Here is a 17,462-nt window from a genome sequence, read left to right as displayed (position 1 = left end):
AGGATTTTTCTTTTGTAGATACATTGAAAACTAGATGGATAGACATACATGCCCTATATGGGAATGACTGTAATGATCATTTATTTTGTCTTTTGGGGGTTGTTGTTGTTTTTTCATTTTCCTATGATTACAAAAAACTAAAAAAAAGCACAAAAATGGAAAAGAAAGAAAAAAAAAGTCGCAAAAAAAAAAACTAAACAAAAAAAAAACACTAACATTTGTCTGGTCTCGAAGGAAGGAAAATGGCCGGGCTGAAGCAATAGCTGTACTTGATTTTTTCATTTCCTTAAAGAGTACCTCTCATGATTTTGTTAAATTCTATAATCCTCCCAGTTCACTGCCCCCTTCATGATAAACCACCCCCTGCATTTATTCTTATTATTTTGTAGATTTCTACCTTGATATTGCTCTGTATTTTCTGCTCAGTCTCAGTCAGATTCACAGACTGGGAAGGAGCGTTCCCCAGCAGGCTGTGACATCATCTGAAGCCATACAGGGGAGAACTTCCTCGCTCACTCTGCTACACACAGCCCAGAGCAGTTCAGTGAGAGATGAGCTATGATTGGCTAAGGCTGCAAACACCCCCTCAGCACTCCAGACTGCATTTCCTGATTTTGGACTTCTGCCAGGCCAGCAGGAGTCCAAAATCTGTGCAAGAGATAGTCTATGCAAAGTCTGTGCAAGAGATTTTTTTTAAACAGGGTATATTAGAGAGATTTTTTATTTACCATACGGAGTGCAATAGCTAAAATTAGTTTTAATGAGAATGCCCATTTAATGCCTTGCCATTAGAAGCATTGTTCTAATGGAGTTTATAGAGATTGTTTATAAAATAAAGAAAGAAAGAAACCACTCATAACCACCGGAGACTTCCTTTACCTTGTCATTTTCACTAGATCAACAAGGCTAGGTTCACACTGAGGAGCTCTGGTTAGCGCCTGGTACATTTGAAACCTCCGAACTTAATTTTTTATGAACTGAATCAGTGACCTGCGTACATTGCCGTCCCCATAGTTGATTGTGCCAGAAGAATGAGCAGGATCATACTTTTAGTGGTGGAGAGTCTGCCCGTTTACAGCAATTGGACGCACTAGAATTTCCAAGCAGAATTTCTATATGGAAATACTCTCAGAAATTCTGCAGTGTGAATCTAGCCTTAAATGTTGTATGTGGCTGCTCTGACACGCTGTTTGCTATCCTACTCTAAATGAGACAGAGAAGGGCAAATGTCAATTGTATTAAAGGACATCTGCAGCAAAAGACAACTTAACCCCTATCCACAGGATGGGGTCTGATCGGGGGGGGGGGGGGGGGGGGTCAGACCACTGGGACCCCCCGCGATCTCCCAAACGGGGCTCCGCATTGCCGCTCTATGTGAGCAGCTAATGAGTGTAGCGTCGATCTCTCTGACTGTACAACCCCTCCCCATACAGTTCTATGGGAGAGGTGGGGAGGCACGAATGCTGCCTCTACCATAGAATTACATGGAGGAGGCGTGTTACGACATCACGCTGCGGCCGGCAAGCCTCCTGCACGGGAGAGCCGTGCCCCGTGCAGGAGATCGCAGGGGGTCCCAGCGGTCGGACCCTCACGATCAAACACTTATCCCCTATCCTGTGGATAGGGAATAAGTTGTCTTTTGCTGCAGATGTCCTTTAATATACAGAATTTACACATTTATAAAGTTTTCTGTACTGAATGAAAAAAATTAAAATCCTTTTTAGCTGCAATAGAAGGACAGGGGTTGTGCATCACTAGACCTTACGTCCTTGGTGTTTGGCATCATAACACTGGGTCAATACCCATCTCACACCGCTGCATGCTAACACAGTCACTTTCTTAACTATGCAACCAGCAGCCTCTCTGAAGCAAAGAAATGGGTTGGGGATCCTCATTTTCCCATGAAATGAGGGTTTCAGATTTGTACCCTGAGGACATCATAAATGCTTCCGGTGGGAATACATTCACTATGTAGACTTCACAGCAGTTTTGGACCAATGGAACTTATAAAACATGACTATAAAGACGAGGGTACTATAAAATAAAATAGCTCATTTACCTTATTGTATCGTTCATGTGGCACCGACTGTAAGACAATAGGCTCCATCGTAGAAACATTAGCAAACTGGACTTCTGGAATATATAGTGCACATACCACATGAGCCCAACCTAGAAGAGAGAAGGGTCTGTTACTACATGAGACATAAAGTAGTCCTAACCAGGAGACCAATCTCATCCCACTACTACTGCTCAGGTACACATCTCCTACAACCGCCTGACACGGATCACCGGATAAACGTCATCATCGCTTTAGGCTACTTTCACACAGGACAGGAACGTTGTGTATTTGTGCATGTAAAATCTGTAGAGTATTACAGTATGGCTGCAGTACATGATATTTTAGGAAATTACTTTCACATGCTATAGAAAAAACCCGCAGTATGGCAAATTTTTTTGTGGATTCGCTACAGGTTTAAAGCAGATTTTCCCCATAAAACACAATGTGGTAGTAAAAATCTGCAGTGTAGTCTGAAATTATTATTTATTTATTTTATTTATTTTAAAAAAAATTTTATTTACATAATTCCCACTAACAAATCTGAACTAAAATGTACACAATGTGGATTTCAGGCTGCGGTTTTTCATTTTGAAATAGTCACTGTACTTTTTCTTTATTGCATTCCTCCTCGCCTTCAAAAAATCATAACTCTTTTATATTTTCATCCACAGACTAGTATGAGGGCTTGTTTTTTGCGCGACCAGTTGTCCGTTGTAATGCCATCACTTGCTTTACCATAAAATGTATGGCGCAACCAAAAAAAAATACTATTTGTGTGGGGAAATTAAAAAGAAAACCGCAATTTTGCTAATTTTGGACGGTTTAATTTTCACGGCGTACAATTTACGGTAAAAATAACATGTGTTCTTTATTCTTTGGGTCAATACGATTAAAATGATATCCATGATTATATACTTTTCTATTATAGTGTTTTTTAGTTTTTTTTTAATCACAAACTTTTTAACCAAATTAGTACGTTTAAAATCCCCCTATTTTGAAGACCTATAACTTTTTAATTTTTCCATATAAGCGGCGGTATGAGGGCTCATTTTTTGCACCGTGACCTGTACTTTTTATTGATAAAAATTTTATGTAAGCAAATATGGTAATACATTTTTTATTAATATTTTTGGGAATATAAAATGTTATAAAAAAAAAAAAAAAGCAGCTATTTTGGATTTTTTTTTACGTTCACACCGTTCACCATATGGTATCATGAACATTTAATTTTACGCATGCGGCGATACCAAATATGTACATAAAATATTTTTTTTTTTTTACACTTTTTGGAGGTGAAATAGGGAAAATGGGACAATTTATGTTTTTATTGGGGGAGGTTTTTTTTCCAAAGGTTTTAACTTTTATTTATTTTTTACTTTTTTAACTTTTAATTTTACACTTTAATAGTCCCCATAGGGGGCTATTTATAGGTCATCTTCTGCTATGGTCTGCTCGATCACAGACCGTTGAAGGCAGCGGAGACCGCTGAGGGGACCTCCAGCTGCCATGCTGGAAGATTGTGTCACCGCGGCAGCGCTGCGGGCGATCCGATCATCCATTTTAGTGTCCGCAATGCTGCAGATGCCGTGATCTGTATTGATCACGGCATCTGAGGGGTTAATGGCGGACATCTGCACGATCACGGATGTCCGCCATAACAGGCGGGTCCCTGGCTGCTATCAGCAGCCGGGACCTGCCGTGCATGGCCCGAGCATCGCTCCGATGCTTGCGGTTATGTATAGGACGTAAATGTACGTCCTGGTACATTAAGTACCAGCTCACCAGGACGTACAACTACGACGTCGTTAAGGGGCTATGGGAGGGGGCGTGATGACCTCTCCCAAAGACTTGCATTGAGGGGGCGTGGCTGTGACGTCACAAGGGGCGTGGACGACCCCCGCAGCATAACAGCGTTTGGAACATTTTGTTACTAACGTTGGCCAGTGGAGTACCCCTTTAAACTACTGTCTGACATGTCATAGAGACAGGACAGAAGCTTTGATGGGAGTGGTTCCGGCTGCTGAGACCCTTACCAATGACTAGAACAATGGGACAGAGAGCACCTGGGTGCTATGTCACTTCGTTTCTGCTCATCTATGAGACTTTTACTTAGTCCGTACTACATGCCATCAGCTTTCCAAGGAGAACCGAGGAAAAAGAGGTACACAGAGCCCAGGCAAGTGCTTTATCCAGTCGATCTGGCGATTGAGGGGGTGCGGCCAACAATTGCAACTTCTGACATCTATGACATGTAAGAAGTTATTTCAAAGTTGGATACACTTTAAAGCAGACCTGTCACTTCCAGTGAGTGTGTAAGACTGTCGCTACTAATAGCCATTAGTGTCAGGAATTCTTACAATTACCTCTGTGACCCAACACCAGCTCCCTGTTTGATTAACACAAAAGGGCACAATCAGCCAGCGGCAATGTGTGGAAATCTCCCCATGCTCGGAATGGCTTATAGTGCACGTGTGGCGAGTCGATTCCCAACCTGTTACTACTCACTGCACTGCTGCTGGCAGGAGAACCCTGTGTGTTGGTCAGACAGGGAGCGGCTGCAGGAGGCGCTGCAGCCCTGGGCACAGCAGACTCCCAGACCATGCCTCTGCAACACTTTTTTTTTTTGCAGTTTTATACAAACCAGCACATGTGACTACACCATAGGGCTGGGAATTTTTTATTTTATTTTTTCCCTTCTAGTTTTTATTTTAACTACAGCAGCAGTAAATCCACCAGGAATAGAAGTATAAGTCCTTCCTACACAGTATTTATCGGGGTATAACACGCACCCTCATTTATCCAAGGCAATTTGGGTAAAAAAGTTTTTTTTACCCAAATATCCTTGGAAAAATGAGGGTGTGTGTAAGTGCGTGTATACCCCGATAAATCTTTCTGGCCCCACAGAAGCCGCTGCGGTTCAATGATTTAAAGTGGCCGCTTTAAATCTTGTAACTGCAGCGGCTTCTGCAGGGCCAGAAAGAGTTTATCGGCGTATAACACACAGATAGCCGCAGCGTCTCTGCCCTCAGTATTTCGAAGGCGATAAGTGACATCGGGTGTCTGGAACGTACATTACCATGAAGGCAGACGGTACCGCAGGGAGATAGGGGCAGGAGAGGCCGGGAGCATGGTGAAGCTGTCCACTAAGTGCCTGGTGGCTGATTTCAAAATCTGAATTGAGACCGTGTGGAAGGATAGGTAGTCTGTTGACGGAACGGTTTATCAACCCATCACAGGGAGGCAAATACAATACCGGGTCCTGTGCAATATTCCTATATACGATTCTATCTCCATCTCTACAACATTTTTATGTTCTTAGTAATAAATTATCACTTTTTATCAGATTTATTGCGCCAGTATACAATTATTTATTTATGAGGCTTTGGCTGGGTTCACACCACGTTTTGTTAAATACGGTTCCCGTATACGGCTGGGAGGAGGGGGCGGGGCTTAATTACGGTTCATAGACATACATTAAATACGGTTCCCGAATACGGCTGGGTGCGGGCGCCGTAATTAAGCCCCCCCCCCTCCTCCCAGCCGTATACGGGAACCGTATTTAACAAAACGTGGTGTGAACCCAGCCTTTGCAATTGCTTTCATTAGAAAATTTTCAGTATTTCATACTGAAAAAGCCAGTGAAAGAACTGAAGACTCATTAAAGGCTCACCTATACACTGCAGTCATCATATTATACATAGAATCAACCTGCAGCTTTAATTATCTTCTACTTCTATTAAGCTCACGTTCACATTACACTTCAGAGCCTCATTCACAATTCTGCTACTTACTGTAACTTGTTGACATGTCTGATAGCTAAGCAGAGCTCCAATAATGTAGTGGATCATTAAAGAGTATCTGTCACCAAATACAACTTTTAATATATTGTGCCTTATGTAATTATAGGACACTTTGCTATTTATTTGCTGTTAAAATTCTCAGCCTTTATATGTTTTTAATGTGATTGAAAAAACAGCCACTAGGTGGCTCTGTTTTGTTCGCTGCACAAGTCAAAAAGTTAGTTTGGTCTCCTCCCGGCCTAGCAGGAGACCAAACTCAGGAAGTGCGTGTCGGGCATTGCGGGATACAGCTCTCGCAGGCTTCAGTGATGTCGCACCTACTTGGGAACGCCCACTTTCTCCTGCCGGGAGCTCGCACAATGTGAGCAAGGGGAAAGGTATGATACACAGCTTTTTAAAGCTCGGAAATAGTTTCTAAGGGCAGAAGGGGTGTTAGGAGTAGTTAGGGAATATAATCGGAGTTAGTTTTGAAAATATGGTTTGATGACAGGTACTCTTTAACATTCCCAAAGAAGATAATAATAATACAGTGAACTGTGTAGCCCTGCCCTTCTTATGGCTATGTTCACACACACCATATTTTAGTCAGTATTTTTAGACAAAAGCAGGAGTGCATTTAAAACACGGAAAAAGGAAAAGTTTACAGTTTTATCGCTGTGCTTGGTCCAACATCTTCTTTTTGCTTTTAAAAAAAAATTTATAAAAAATACTGACCAATCTGGCAGAGAAATTTTACTCGGAAATTCTGTTGCAGCAGAATCCCATTGCTTTCAATGGGATTCTGCTTCACCATGCATACAGTGGAATTTCTGCAGTAGAAACATTGATATTTTTCCGCTGAAATCCCAACCCCCAGCCTCCGCCAAAAGAATTAACATGTCAATTATTTTGGTGGAATCTACTCAGAAATGCACTTCCATCGCATTTCTGAGCTGTCATGGCGCTGTCATTTTCGACCAGCATCCGCTATTCGTGGCCTAAGGGTCTATTCACACGGCAAAAAAAATTTGGCTTGCAGAATTCCGCCTCAAATTAAAGCCCATAGACTTCTATGGGATTCCGCACTTCCATTCACACTTCTGAATTTCCGCAAGTGGAAATTCAGAAGTGTGAATGGGAGTGCGGAATCCCATAGAAGTCTATGGGCTTTAATTTGAGGCGGAATTCCACAAGCGGAATTCCTGTCGTGTGAGCAGACGCTTTAGAGTGCAGATCTCTGTGCAGAAATTGAACCAGCAAGGAACACGGAAAGATTTCAGCTCCAAAGCCTACAAAATTGTAAATCCAGCTCTGCACTGTAACATAGACTGTAACTCTGGATCGGTGCAAGATAAGAATGTAACAGAATATTTAGAATACTCTTTTAGAGAGAACCTGTCACATTAAAAATGCAGATCTATCTGCAGGCAGTATGATAAAGAGCGGGAATAGTCGGGCAGACCGATTTTTGTGAGAATTAGCAGAATAAGTAATTGATCTAAACGTCTGGTCATTCTGGGCTTAGGAGTCCAGTGGGCAGTGCTACTCAGTGACTGACAGCAAAGTCATGAAGGAAAGCCTGCCAATCACTGATGAGGACCGCCCACTGACCTCTTAAGCCTAGATTTTAAAGATTTAGATCAATAAATGACAAGTTATATTAAATATTTTCCCATAAAACTATAAATCAATCTGCTCAGCTCTTCCTGCTCTGTAACTTTGGCCGATTCCACCAAAATATTTAACATTCTCTAGGCTGAAAAAAAACTCCTTGTCAAATGTTTCAATCAGAATCAACTCGGAAATATATTTGAAGGTAACGTCTGTGGCACGCATAGGGGGATATTTATCAAAGTTGTCTATGTCCCGCATCAATATAGACCAAACTACAGAGGGTTAGGCCGGTCTACTGTGCGCCTAATTTATCAAAAGTTGCATGGCGCTTGATAAATTCTGTGCACAGACTTTGAGATCTATGCTTTAGACTGTATTTAAACCTGCTCCAACATGGTCTGAGATTTCGGCGTACTTTCAGCCGATGCGACTTGTCGCTGAAAAGTCGTTTTTGATAAATTTAGCACCAATGCATTGTCAGTCTAAAATAGCCTAGAATGCATCATGTTCTAAAAATCCTCTAAAGCAAAAGTCGCAGAAAAGTTGCACATATTTAGACCGACTTTCTGTGTGACAAATTTAGACAGGAAAAACCAGTCTAAATCCCTTGATAAATTTCCCCCATAGGCCCTTTTCCCCCATAGAAAAATGTGTCTGCCAAACTGCAGTTGCAGGTATAAGGGCACCTTTATTCAAAGCGTACCTGTCAAATTCCGCCCCCCCCCCCCCAAAAAAATTTTTTTTATATGTTGCTCATCCTGATCGTGTACATCTTTTGTGTGTCTATGACCTATATTTCTCTTTACCGTTTTTTCATTACCTTTATTTACTTGCCATCATTGCTCTGAGGTTTCTGTCCATGCAGAGGCATGGGGCTTGTCCCTCTCTTCTCCTCACTGTGATGACTCCTCCCCCTCCATCACTCTGCTCTGACTCACAGAGGGCCGGGAGCAAGCACACCAGCTCCGGACCTGCCTGCAGTCCTGTCAATTACTCATGCTGTCCATGACTACAGGACACTGCAGGATTGGTATGTGTCCCAAGAGGCATGGGGACTCCTAGTTGCCACTTTTTTGACTGGCTTTTTCAGTATGAAATACTGAAAATTTTCTGATGAAAGAATGAAAGCAACTGCAAAACATATTGTTTTTGTATGCTTTATAACATATAAAAAGTTATTTTATATGAAATTGCTAATCTATTTTTTGCTTTGATTTGCAAGCAGACTGGGGGGGGGGGTTCCTACCATTCCACAGCTTTTTAGGGGAAGCGAACTGCGACTAAGAGAAAAAAAAAATTTGTAATTTGGAAAAAAAAAGTTATAACCGAACACATTATGGAAATTTTTTTCTATTTCTTTTATTTATTTTTTTGTTAAAGAGCCAGCTACATTGTAAATGGATTGACTACCTGTGTCCTGGGATTTGGTTAGCTCAGAAATAATAACACTTTACCAGCCACACAAAAAGAAGTGGGAGTTTAGGGCATTCACAGCCAATCTGCCATAATAGATTTCCTTTTCGGGGCCAAAAAGAATAACTTGAAAAAATCAACAAGCAATTTAGACTCCGGCGGCTTCAATGAAACCTACATAGCTGGTGGCTATGTCTAACTGCGCTGCCACCAGGCGCCATTTCACCACGGTCACTCCAGTGTAATGAATACTAACCCTGAGTGGGGTTTACCATGTAGAGACGCTGTAAAAGCTCCAATATGTTGGATTATGAAGAAAATCAGCTTTAAGTCATAATGTGTGCGCTGTGCCTCCAGAATAGGCTATTGTGGCCCTGCCAGAAACAGCAGCAGATTTCTGACTACTTTAATAGCCAAAATAATTCTGCAGGACTTGACCAGCATCCAACTTCTAGTCCCTGAAGGTAAACATGGGCTTCGGTGGCAAAAGCAAAAAAGTCAATATACTTTGCAGAATTCTGTTAAAACAGATTGTCTTGTGTTATTCATTCACTCAACGAAAAAGCGCTAAAAAAAAAGGTGAAAGAGGAAACAGACGAGATACCTACAGATGTAAAACTCTTGTTTAGTCTTAATACTGCCAAGAGCAAAAATAGAATGATGCAGAATGCCGTGACTTAAAAAGGTATTCTGCTGCCCCAGCATTCGGAACATTTTGTTCCGAACGCTTGAAGCGGGTGGTGGGGGTTGTGACGTCACGGCCACGACCCCTTGTGATGTTACGTCACGCCCCCCCTCAACGCCACGCCCCCTTCCATAGACTTGCATTGAGGGGGTGTGATGTGACAGCACAAGGGGCATGGCCGTGACATCACGACCCCCGCCACCGGCACCCAGCATTCTAAAAGAACGCTGGGTGCTGCACAGAGATTGCGGGGGTCCCAGCTGGGACTCCCACGATCAGAAATCTTATCCCCTAACCTTTGGGTAGAGGATAAGATGTCTAGGGGCGTATAACGTATGCACGTGTACAAATGCCTCATGCACTATCAACCAGAACTATAGGTATTTGTGCACTTTTCCTACAACATAGGCCATAGGCTCTACTGGGATGAAAAGGGGCCTATGGTTAATGCCAAACATGTTCACATAATGAGATGTAAACAACACTTAAATGGGTACTCTCATTAAAACAAATTTTTGCTATTGCACTCCTTATGGTAATTAAAAACATTTCTAATATACTCTGTTTAAAAAAAATGAAGTTTTCTATGTTTTATTTGTGCTTAAAAAAGCTCAAGAGCACATTTCCCCCATCTTATACACAGACTTAGGAGCGAAGTCCAAACACAGGAAGTGCAGCCTGGAGTGCTCAGGGGGTGTGTCCAGCCTCATCCAATCATAGTTCCTCTCACACTTAACTGCCATGTGCTGTTGGTTGGACCCCCCCCCCCCCCCTCAGGACTCCAGGCTGCACTTCCTGTGTTTGGACTTTGGTCCTAAGTCTGTGTATAAGATGGGGGAAAATGTGCTCTTGAGCTTTTTTTAAGCACAAATAAAACATAGAAAACTTCATTTTTATTAAACAACGTATATTAGAAATCTTTTTTATTTACCATAAGGAGTGCAATAGTATTAATGAGAGTGCCCATTTAATCTCAGCTTCAAAGGATAAATAAATATCAGGCCAGTCCATATACATGAATTCATATCACTATAAAATACATCAGTGAAAATTTTCAACTTACATGCATATAAATCACATTGTAATTAGAGATGAGCGAACTTACAGTAAATTCGATTCGTCGCAAACTTCTTGGCTCGGCAGTTGATGACTTATCCTGCATAAATTAGTTCAGCTTTCCGGTGCTCCCGTGGGCTGGAAAAGGTGGACACAGTCCTAGGAGACTCTTTCCTAGGACTGTATCCACCTTTTCCAGCCCACCGGAGCACCTGAAAGCTGCACTAATTTATGCAGGATAAGTCATCAACTGCCGAGCCGAGAAGTTTGTGACGAATCGAATTTACTGTAAGTTCGCTCATCTCTAATTGTGATGTCAGAACCTCACAATTCCTAAAAGACTTGCTGTCCTACACAGGAACTATAGGGGGAATTGATTAAGCCAGAATCTTGCTACAGGGTAACAAAACATTTACATTTTTCCACCAACCCCGCGCTCTTTACGTCAAGCTCTGCCTACTTTGTGAACACGGCATAAAGTGAGTGTAAAAAGAGGCTTGGCCTCCCACAACTATGAATTTTTTACAGTTTACACTAGACAGCTAGCGTAAAGTCACGGAGTGTAATCCCAACACGCTGGAGGCAAAACAGCTGGAGGCACACTAGTTGGGAAACACTGTGCTATGATTTACTCTGAAATGCTCTGGCTTTCAGAAAAGTCATAGCTTTAAAGGGGTACTCTGGTGGAAAAATTATTATTATTTTTTTTTATCAACTGGTGCCAGAAAGTTAAACAGATTTGTAAATTACTTATTTTAAAAATCTTAATCCTTCCAGTACTTATTAGCTGCTGAATACTACAGAGGAAATTATTTTCTTTTTGGAACACAGTGCTCTCTGCAGACATCATGACCACAGTGCTCTCTGCTGACATCTCTGTCCATTTTAGGAACTGTCCAGAGTAGGAGAAAATCCCCATAGAAAACATTTGCTGCTCTGGACAGTTCCTAAAATGGACAGAGATGCATAGCATTGATCAGTGTTTGATTGCTCAAGCCTGAATCTCAGGCTTGGAGCAATCAAACAATGATCAGACAGCGTGGAGCAAGGTAAGGCGCATCCTGCTGTCCTCTCAGCTGTTTGGGACGTCACGATTTCACCGCGGTGATCCCGAACAGCTCCGCTGAGCTAACCAGCATTGCATTCTTTTGTTTTAGAAGCCTTTGATCGACTTTGATGGCGGCGTCTAAAGGGTTAATAACGGACATCAGCCCGATCGGCGATGTCCGGTATTATCCGGGGGTCCTAGCTGCTGATAGCAACTGGGAACCAGCAGATACCAAGCACACTCCGCTCCTGAGCGTGCTTCACATGACGGGAGCTGGCCACGGACGTAAATATACGTTCGTGGTCATTAAGGGGTTAAATAGAAGTAATTTATAAATCTATTTAACTTTCTGCCACCAGTTGATTCGAGAAAAAAAATATACTTTTCCTCCGGAGTACCCCTTTAAAGCATCTTGAAGATCCACTCCAGTTGGACTAATGGGTTGAGGCTCATGCTAGAGACAGAGGCTACACATTCATCAGTTGGGGTATGCGTAGGATTTGATGCACATGTGAGTTTTCATCAGCCCCTTGTGCCATGTCGTCCGTTCCTTGTGCCATTTTAGAGGTTTGTGGGACCGTGCAGTACCCGCTGTACATTCTTTGACCACCCGCTCCAGCCCACTCAAGACTTAAATGGGCACTGTCAGATACAAAAACTTTTGATATGTTGTAAAGCATGTATAACCAATAGGTTTAGCAATTGCTTTCATTCGAAAATGTTCAGTATTTCATACTGAAAGAGACAGTTAAAGAACTGCCCCCCCCCCCTGCCTGCTTGGACACATACTAGTCCTGCTGTGTCCATGAGTCATCACCTATGTCATGGACACACTTCCTTGATTGACAGCTGTGAGCGCAGGGCTCAGAGCTGGAGGAAAAATCCTCCCACTGTCAGCTTGTGTCCCGCTACTGTCAGTGAGGACAAGCTGGGAGTTGTAGTTTTGCTAATGCTAGGGGAGATGTGAGCAGACAGCATACTGAGGGAGGGGGCCACGCCCCCTCCCTTTGAGAGGAATTCAGACTAGTGAGCGAAATTAAAAGTGTAATAAAAAAATTAATAAAGGTGCTAGACACATGAAAATTAGATGTACATGGTCAGGATTAGGTACGGAGTGATATATTTAAAAAATGTTTTTTGTTCGATCTGACAGGTACACTTTAAAGCAGCCCATTTGCGTAACTTTTATGTCAAGGACTGGGAAATCCCAATCCCATTGCAGTTCTTTACTCCACACAGGACTCCTAATCATCAAAACTTAACGCATCAAGCAAAAACGTGAAAAAAGTGAAAAAGTTAAACTTAGATTAGCCGTGCCGTCGGAGTGACCCCGCCAACAACCTCTGCGGAGATCCGTAACGCTGGCTTATTATTTGTCAAGCAATCTTCCCAGAAACAAATAAATGTTTGGACAAAAATGTGAACAATGAGTGAGAATTACATTTACTGGCAGGATTTTATTTTATTTTATCATTTTAGCTGGACGTTCTCTATATTGGCTCCAGTCTAGTAATAAATATTTCCCGTGATCTAATAACGCAGCAGCCAGTTAACTCATATGAGAAGTTTCATTGTAATAAACTGGATATTCAGGAAAAAATGGCTCAATATCGCAGTTATCCGAGCCAGAAACAATGGATCTCGGGCTTTATGGCTACATTTTATTAACAAAGCCTCGATATATATTTTCCCAGACGCGTCCCTGAGTGATCAGCAATGCGGCGGGTTGGAGAATACAAAACGCTTTGTGGTAAAACTTTGTAGAGATACAACACTGGCACTGACCTCTACATATAATCACAATTGACCCCTGCTGTGCGGTATAGTGGGGCTTCACTACGTGAGCAGTAAAGTTCATGCACTTTTAACCACATAGTATAAAAAGATGTGACGTGGCACTCACCGATCTGAGATTTGGCTAAAGCAGTGTTTTTTTTAAACAGTACTTCTCCAGCTGTTACAAAACTACAACTCCCAGCATGCCCAGACAGCCAAAGGCTGTCTGGGCATGCTGGTAGTTGTAGTTTTGCAACAGCTGTAGATGCACTGTTTGGAAAACACTGGGTTACAAGTAACTGGCGACTACCATTTCAATAATACACTTTAGATTAAAGGGGTACTCCGGTGGAAAATATATATTTTTTTTTATCAACTGGTGCCAGAAAGTTAAACAGATTTGTAAATTATTTCTATGAAAAAATCTTTATCCTTGCAGTACTTATTAGCGGCTGTACATTACAGAGAAAGTTCTTTTGTTTTTGGATTTCTTTTTTTTTTTTTCTGTCCACAGTGCTCTCTGCTGACACCTCTGTCCGTATCAGATACTGTTCAGAACAGGAGCAAATCCCCATAGCAAACCTCTCCTGCTCTGGACAGTTTATGATACAGACAGAGGTGTCAGCAGAGAGCACTGTGGACAGGAAAAAAAAAAAGAAATCCAAAAACAAAAGAACTTTCTCTGTAATATACAGCCACTAATAAGTACTGGAAGGATAAAGATTTTTTTTAATAGAAGTAATTTACAAATCAGTTTAACTTTCTGGCACCAGTTGATAAAAAAAAAAAAAAATGTTTTCCACCAGAGTACTCCGCTAAAAAACATCTTATCCCCTATACAAATGATAAGGGATAAGATGTTTGATTGCTGGGGTCCCGCTGCTAGGGACCCCTGCAATCTCCGCTGCGGCACCCCATCATTTGGTGCATGGAGTGAACGCCGCACCGTGCCCGATGACTGGCAATGCAAGCCGCCACGCCCCCTCCCATAGACATGAATGGAGGGGGCGTGGCATGACATCACAAACTGCCCGGTCCGGAGATCGCGGGGGTCCCCAGCTGCGGGACCCCCACAATCTAAAATCTTATCCCCTATCCTTTGGATAGGGGATAAGAGGTTTCCAACAGAGTACCCCTTTAAGTGTATTGGCAAAACAAGCAAAATCCTGTATTGTCAATAAATCTCAGGCTGGTGAGGTCCACATCACTGTCTTTTTTTTTTCTGTGTTGGAAATGTTAATATGTTGTTGTTGTACCCAGACCGTTTACCGAAAAGAAACTGGAGCAGGCAGCGAGATCCCAGCACATTATAAATTAACTATGATAGGTTTTGGCGTTTCAGAGCAATTGTAGTTTAAGAATGTCACCGAGACCGGCTCTCTACCCCTCCAGCGGGAAGTAGCTAGTTACGCAGGTCCTAGCAGCATTTTTAAACTATAATTACTCTGAACTGCCTGGGCATATGAGGGTAGTTTAAAGGAAAACTGTCACCCGTTCACCCGCACTATAACCCGATAAATCGGGTTATCGTGCGGGTGAACAGGAGACTGATGAAGGGTCTCGGATGCTAGGTTCTCAGACCTACCTGCAGTCCGGAACCCCGATCCTTCAAAAGGTCCCCCTCTTTCACTGCTGACTTGCGTTCTGGAGGCGGGCCCGCCGGCTGGATTGAAATATTCATAAGCGTTGGTCACGTGAGAGCTCAGTAGGCACGAGCGCTCATGTGACCAGTGCTTAAGAATATTTAAATAAAGCAGGCGGGCCCGCCTCAAAGTGCAAGCCAGCGCTGAAACAGGGGGACGTTCGGAGGATCAGGGTTCCGGACTGCAGGTTGGTATAGCACCCGGTAAATCAAGTTATAGTGCGGGTGAACGGGTGACCGTTTTCCTTTAAAGTGTCCTGGCACCAGTTTTATATTACACATGGTTTAGGCAGCATAAAACTGATAAAAAAGAAAAAAGCTTTTTGGACGTTTAACACAATGTTTAAATCGGTCAGGATCCCATCAATCGCAAGGTCAACGAAGCCCAAATCCTGGAATCTGGGTGGGCACTCAGCCAAGTGCTTCCCCCTAGCTCGTTCTCGTTACTGGTAAGGGTCTGAACACTAATCAAGATGTGCTGGAGCAGACAATGGTTAACCTAGCAGGGTTATCCAGATGCCTGGAAAAAAAAAGCCGACTTGATGGCTTGAACGGCGCACAACCGATGAGTCGCAGTGATGTGTTGAAGAAAACGGCTTTATTGAGTGCAGAACAACGAGTTTCGAAGGTACAACCTTTTTTCTCGTTTGACAAAGAAGGTTGTACCTTCGAAACACCTTGTTCTGCACCCAATAAAGCTGTTTTCTTCACCACATCACTGCGACTCATCGGTTGTGCGCCGTTCAAGCCATCAAGTCAGGTTTTTTCCAGACATCTGGATAACCCTGCCAGGTTAACCATTGTCTGCTCCAGCACATCTGCCCCCCACCACTTGCCTAGCGGGACCGACGGACGGCTGCCTTCCGACTCTCTTGCATATCTGAAGCGCATATCGGTGTTGTGGACAACACGCAAAGGTGAGCATAATAAAGTTCATTTCCATATGTTTTATGCCCACATCCTCGGAATAACCACACTATTGTAGCGCCGTTTCTGTATTTTATCCCTCTCTCCATGAACACTGATCAAAACTTTTGACACGTCACAGAAATATGTCAAAAGTTTTTTTTTTTTTTTTATTACTTTTACGCTTGAAACTAGAGGAAGCAGCAAAGGAAGGCCAAAAGATATGCTGTTCTATAAGAATATGCCTTAAACTTCTACTACATGCATAGAACTGTGGAGAGTGCCGGGTATTACTTTTCCGCTATGCTGTGTCCTATCCACGTGCACCACCCATAGACGACTGTGTCGACACCTTAAGGCCATAATGCTTGAAACTAGTCCAGCCTAGTCAAGCTCTCCAGACTATGTGAAACAGAGGGGTAAGCCACAGCCAGACAGCACAGGTGACTGCTAAGGCCCCCTTCGCATATCTCTAGTATCCAGCAGCGTTTCCCTCAAACACTGAAGAAAAAACGCTGAAGGGAAGCTAATTGTTGGACTGATCCCAATTATTTGAATGGGACCGTGTACAGTTATCCGGTGTGTCCAATTTAGACACCAAGGGGGAGATTTATCAAAATCTGTACAGAGGAAAAGTTGCCCATGGCAACCAATCAGATCGCTTTTTTCATTTTGTAGAGGCCTTGTCAAAAACATAAGAAGGAATCTGATTGGTTGCTATGGACAACTGGGCATTTTTTCCTTTGCACAGGTTTTGATAAATCTCCCCCCAGATCGCTGGACACAATGCACAGCTGTGCCGGACGGGGGAATGCATCTTGCCGTTTTCCCCTATCCTGCATTCAGAATTAACGGGTGCCGGACCCTTAACAACTGACAAGTTTTAGGCTGGGTTCACTGCCGGATATTTGTCAGCCCGGCCTTACCACTATGAGAACAAAATGGTTAGAGAGGAAAAATCCAGCACGCCCGACCCTTCTCTCCACCAACATCATGTGTCAGTGAAGAGTTGGAAGACTGCCATACACCTTCCCCTAGTGTTTTCCAACCAAGGTGCCTCCAGCAGTTGCCAAACTACAACTCCCAGCATGCCCGGACAGCCATTGGCTGTCCGGGCATGCTGGGAGTTGTAGTTATGCAACAGCTGGAGGCACCCTGGTTGAGAAACACTGCCTTTTACTTTTTAAAAGGCATATGGGCACCTTAAAGGGGTACCCCTGTGGAAAACTTTTTTTTTTTTTTTTTTTTATCAACTGGTGCCAGAAAGTTAAACAGATTTGTAAATTACTTATATTAAAAAAAAAAATCTTAATCCTTCCAGTACTTATTAGCTGCTGAATACTACAGCGGAAATTCATTTATTTTTAGAACACCGAGCACTTTACTGTCATCACGAGCACAGTGCTCTCTGCTGACACCTCTGTCCATTTTAAGAACTGTCCAGAGTAGGAGAAAATCCCAATAGCAAACATATGCTGCTTTGG

General features: G+C 42.8%; 1 protein-coding gene across 9 annotated transcripts in view; it reads right to left on the bottom strand.

The window, feature by feature from the left end:
- Positions 1-17,462, bottom strand: part of MLLT10 (MLLT10 histone lysine methyltransferase DOT1L cofactor) — a 258,622-nt gene that overhangs the window by 151,968 nt on the left and 89,192 nt on the right. For 7 of the 9 annotated variants that reach the window (XR_008843863.1, XM_056519264.1, XM_056519263.1 and 4 more), the window contains one exon: positions 2,060-2,169. The exons of the other annotated variants lie outside the window; for them this stretch is intronic. Coding sequence is in view for 6 of the 7 variants with exons in the window: in XM_056519264.1 (XP_056375239.1) it covers positions 2,060-2,169 (110 nt within the window). In the remaining variant the exon portion in view is untranslated. The remainder of the gene's footprint in view (positions 1-2,059; positions 2,170-17,462) is intronic. 9 annotated transcript variants of the gene reach the window in all.

The sequence above is a fragment of the Hyla sarda genome, chromosome 5 (genome assembly GCF_029499605.1).
Source record: "Hyla sarda isolate aHylSar1 chromosome 5, aHylSar1.hap1, whole genome shotgun sequence".
NCBI lineage: Eukaryota > Metazoa > Chordata > Amphibia > Anura > Hylidae > Hyla > Hyla sarda.
Note: the sequence above shows the minus strand (reverse complement) of the source record. Positions and strands in the feature narration are given on the sequence as shown.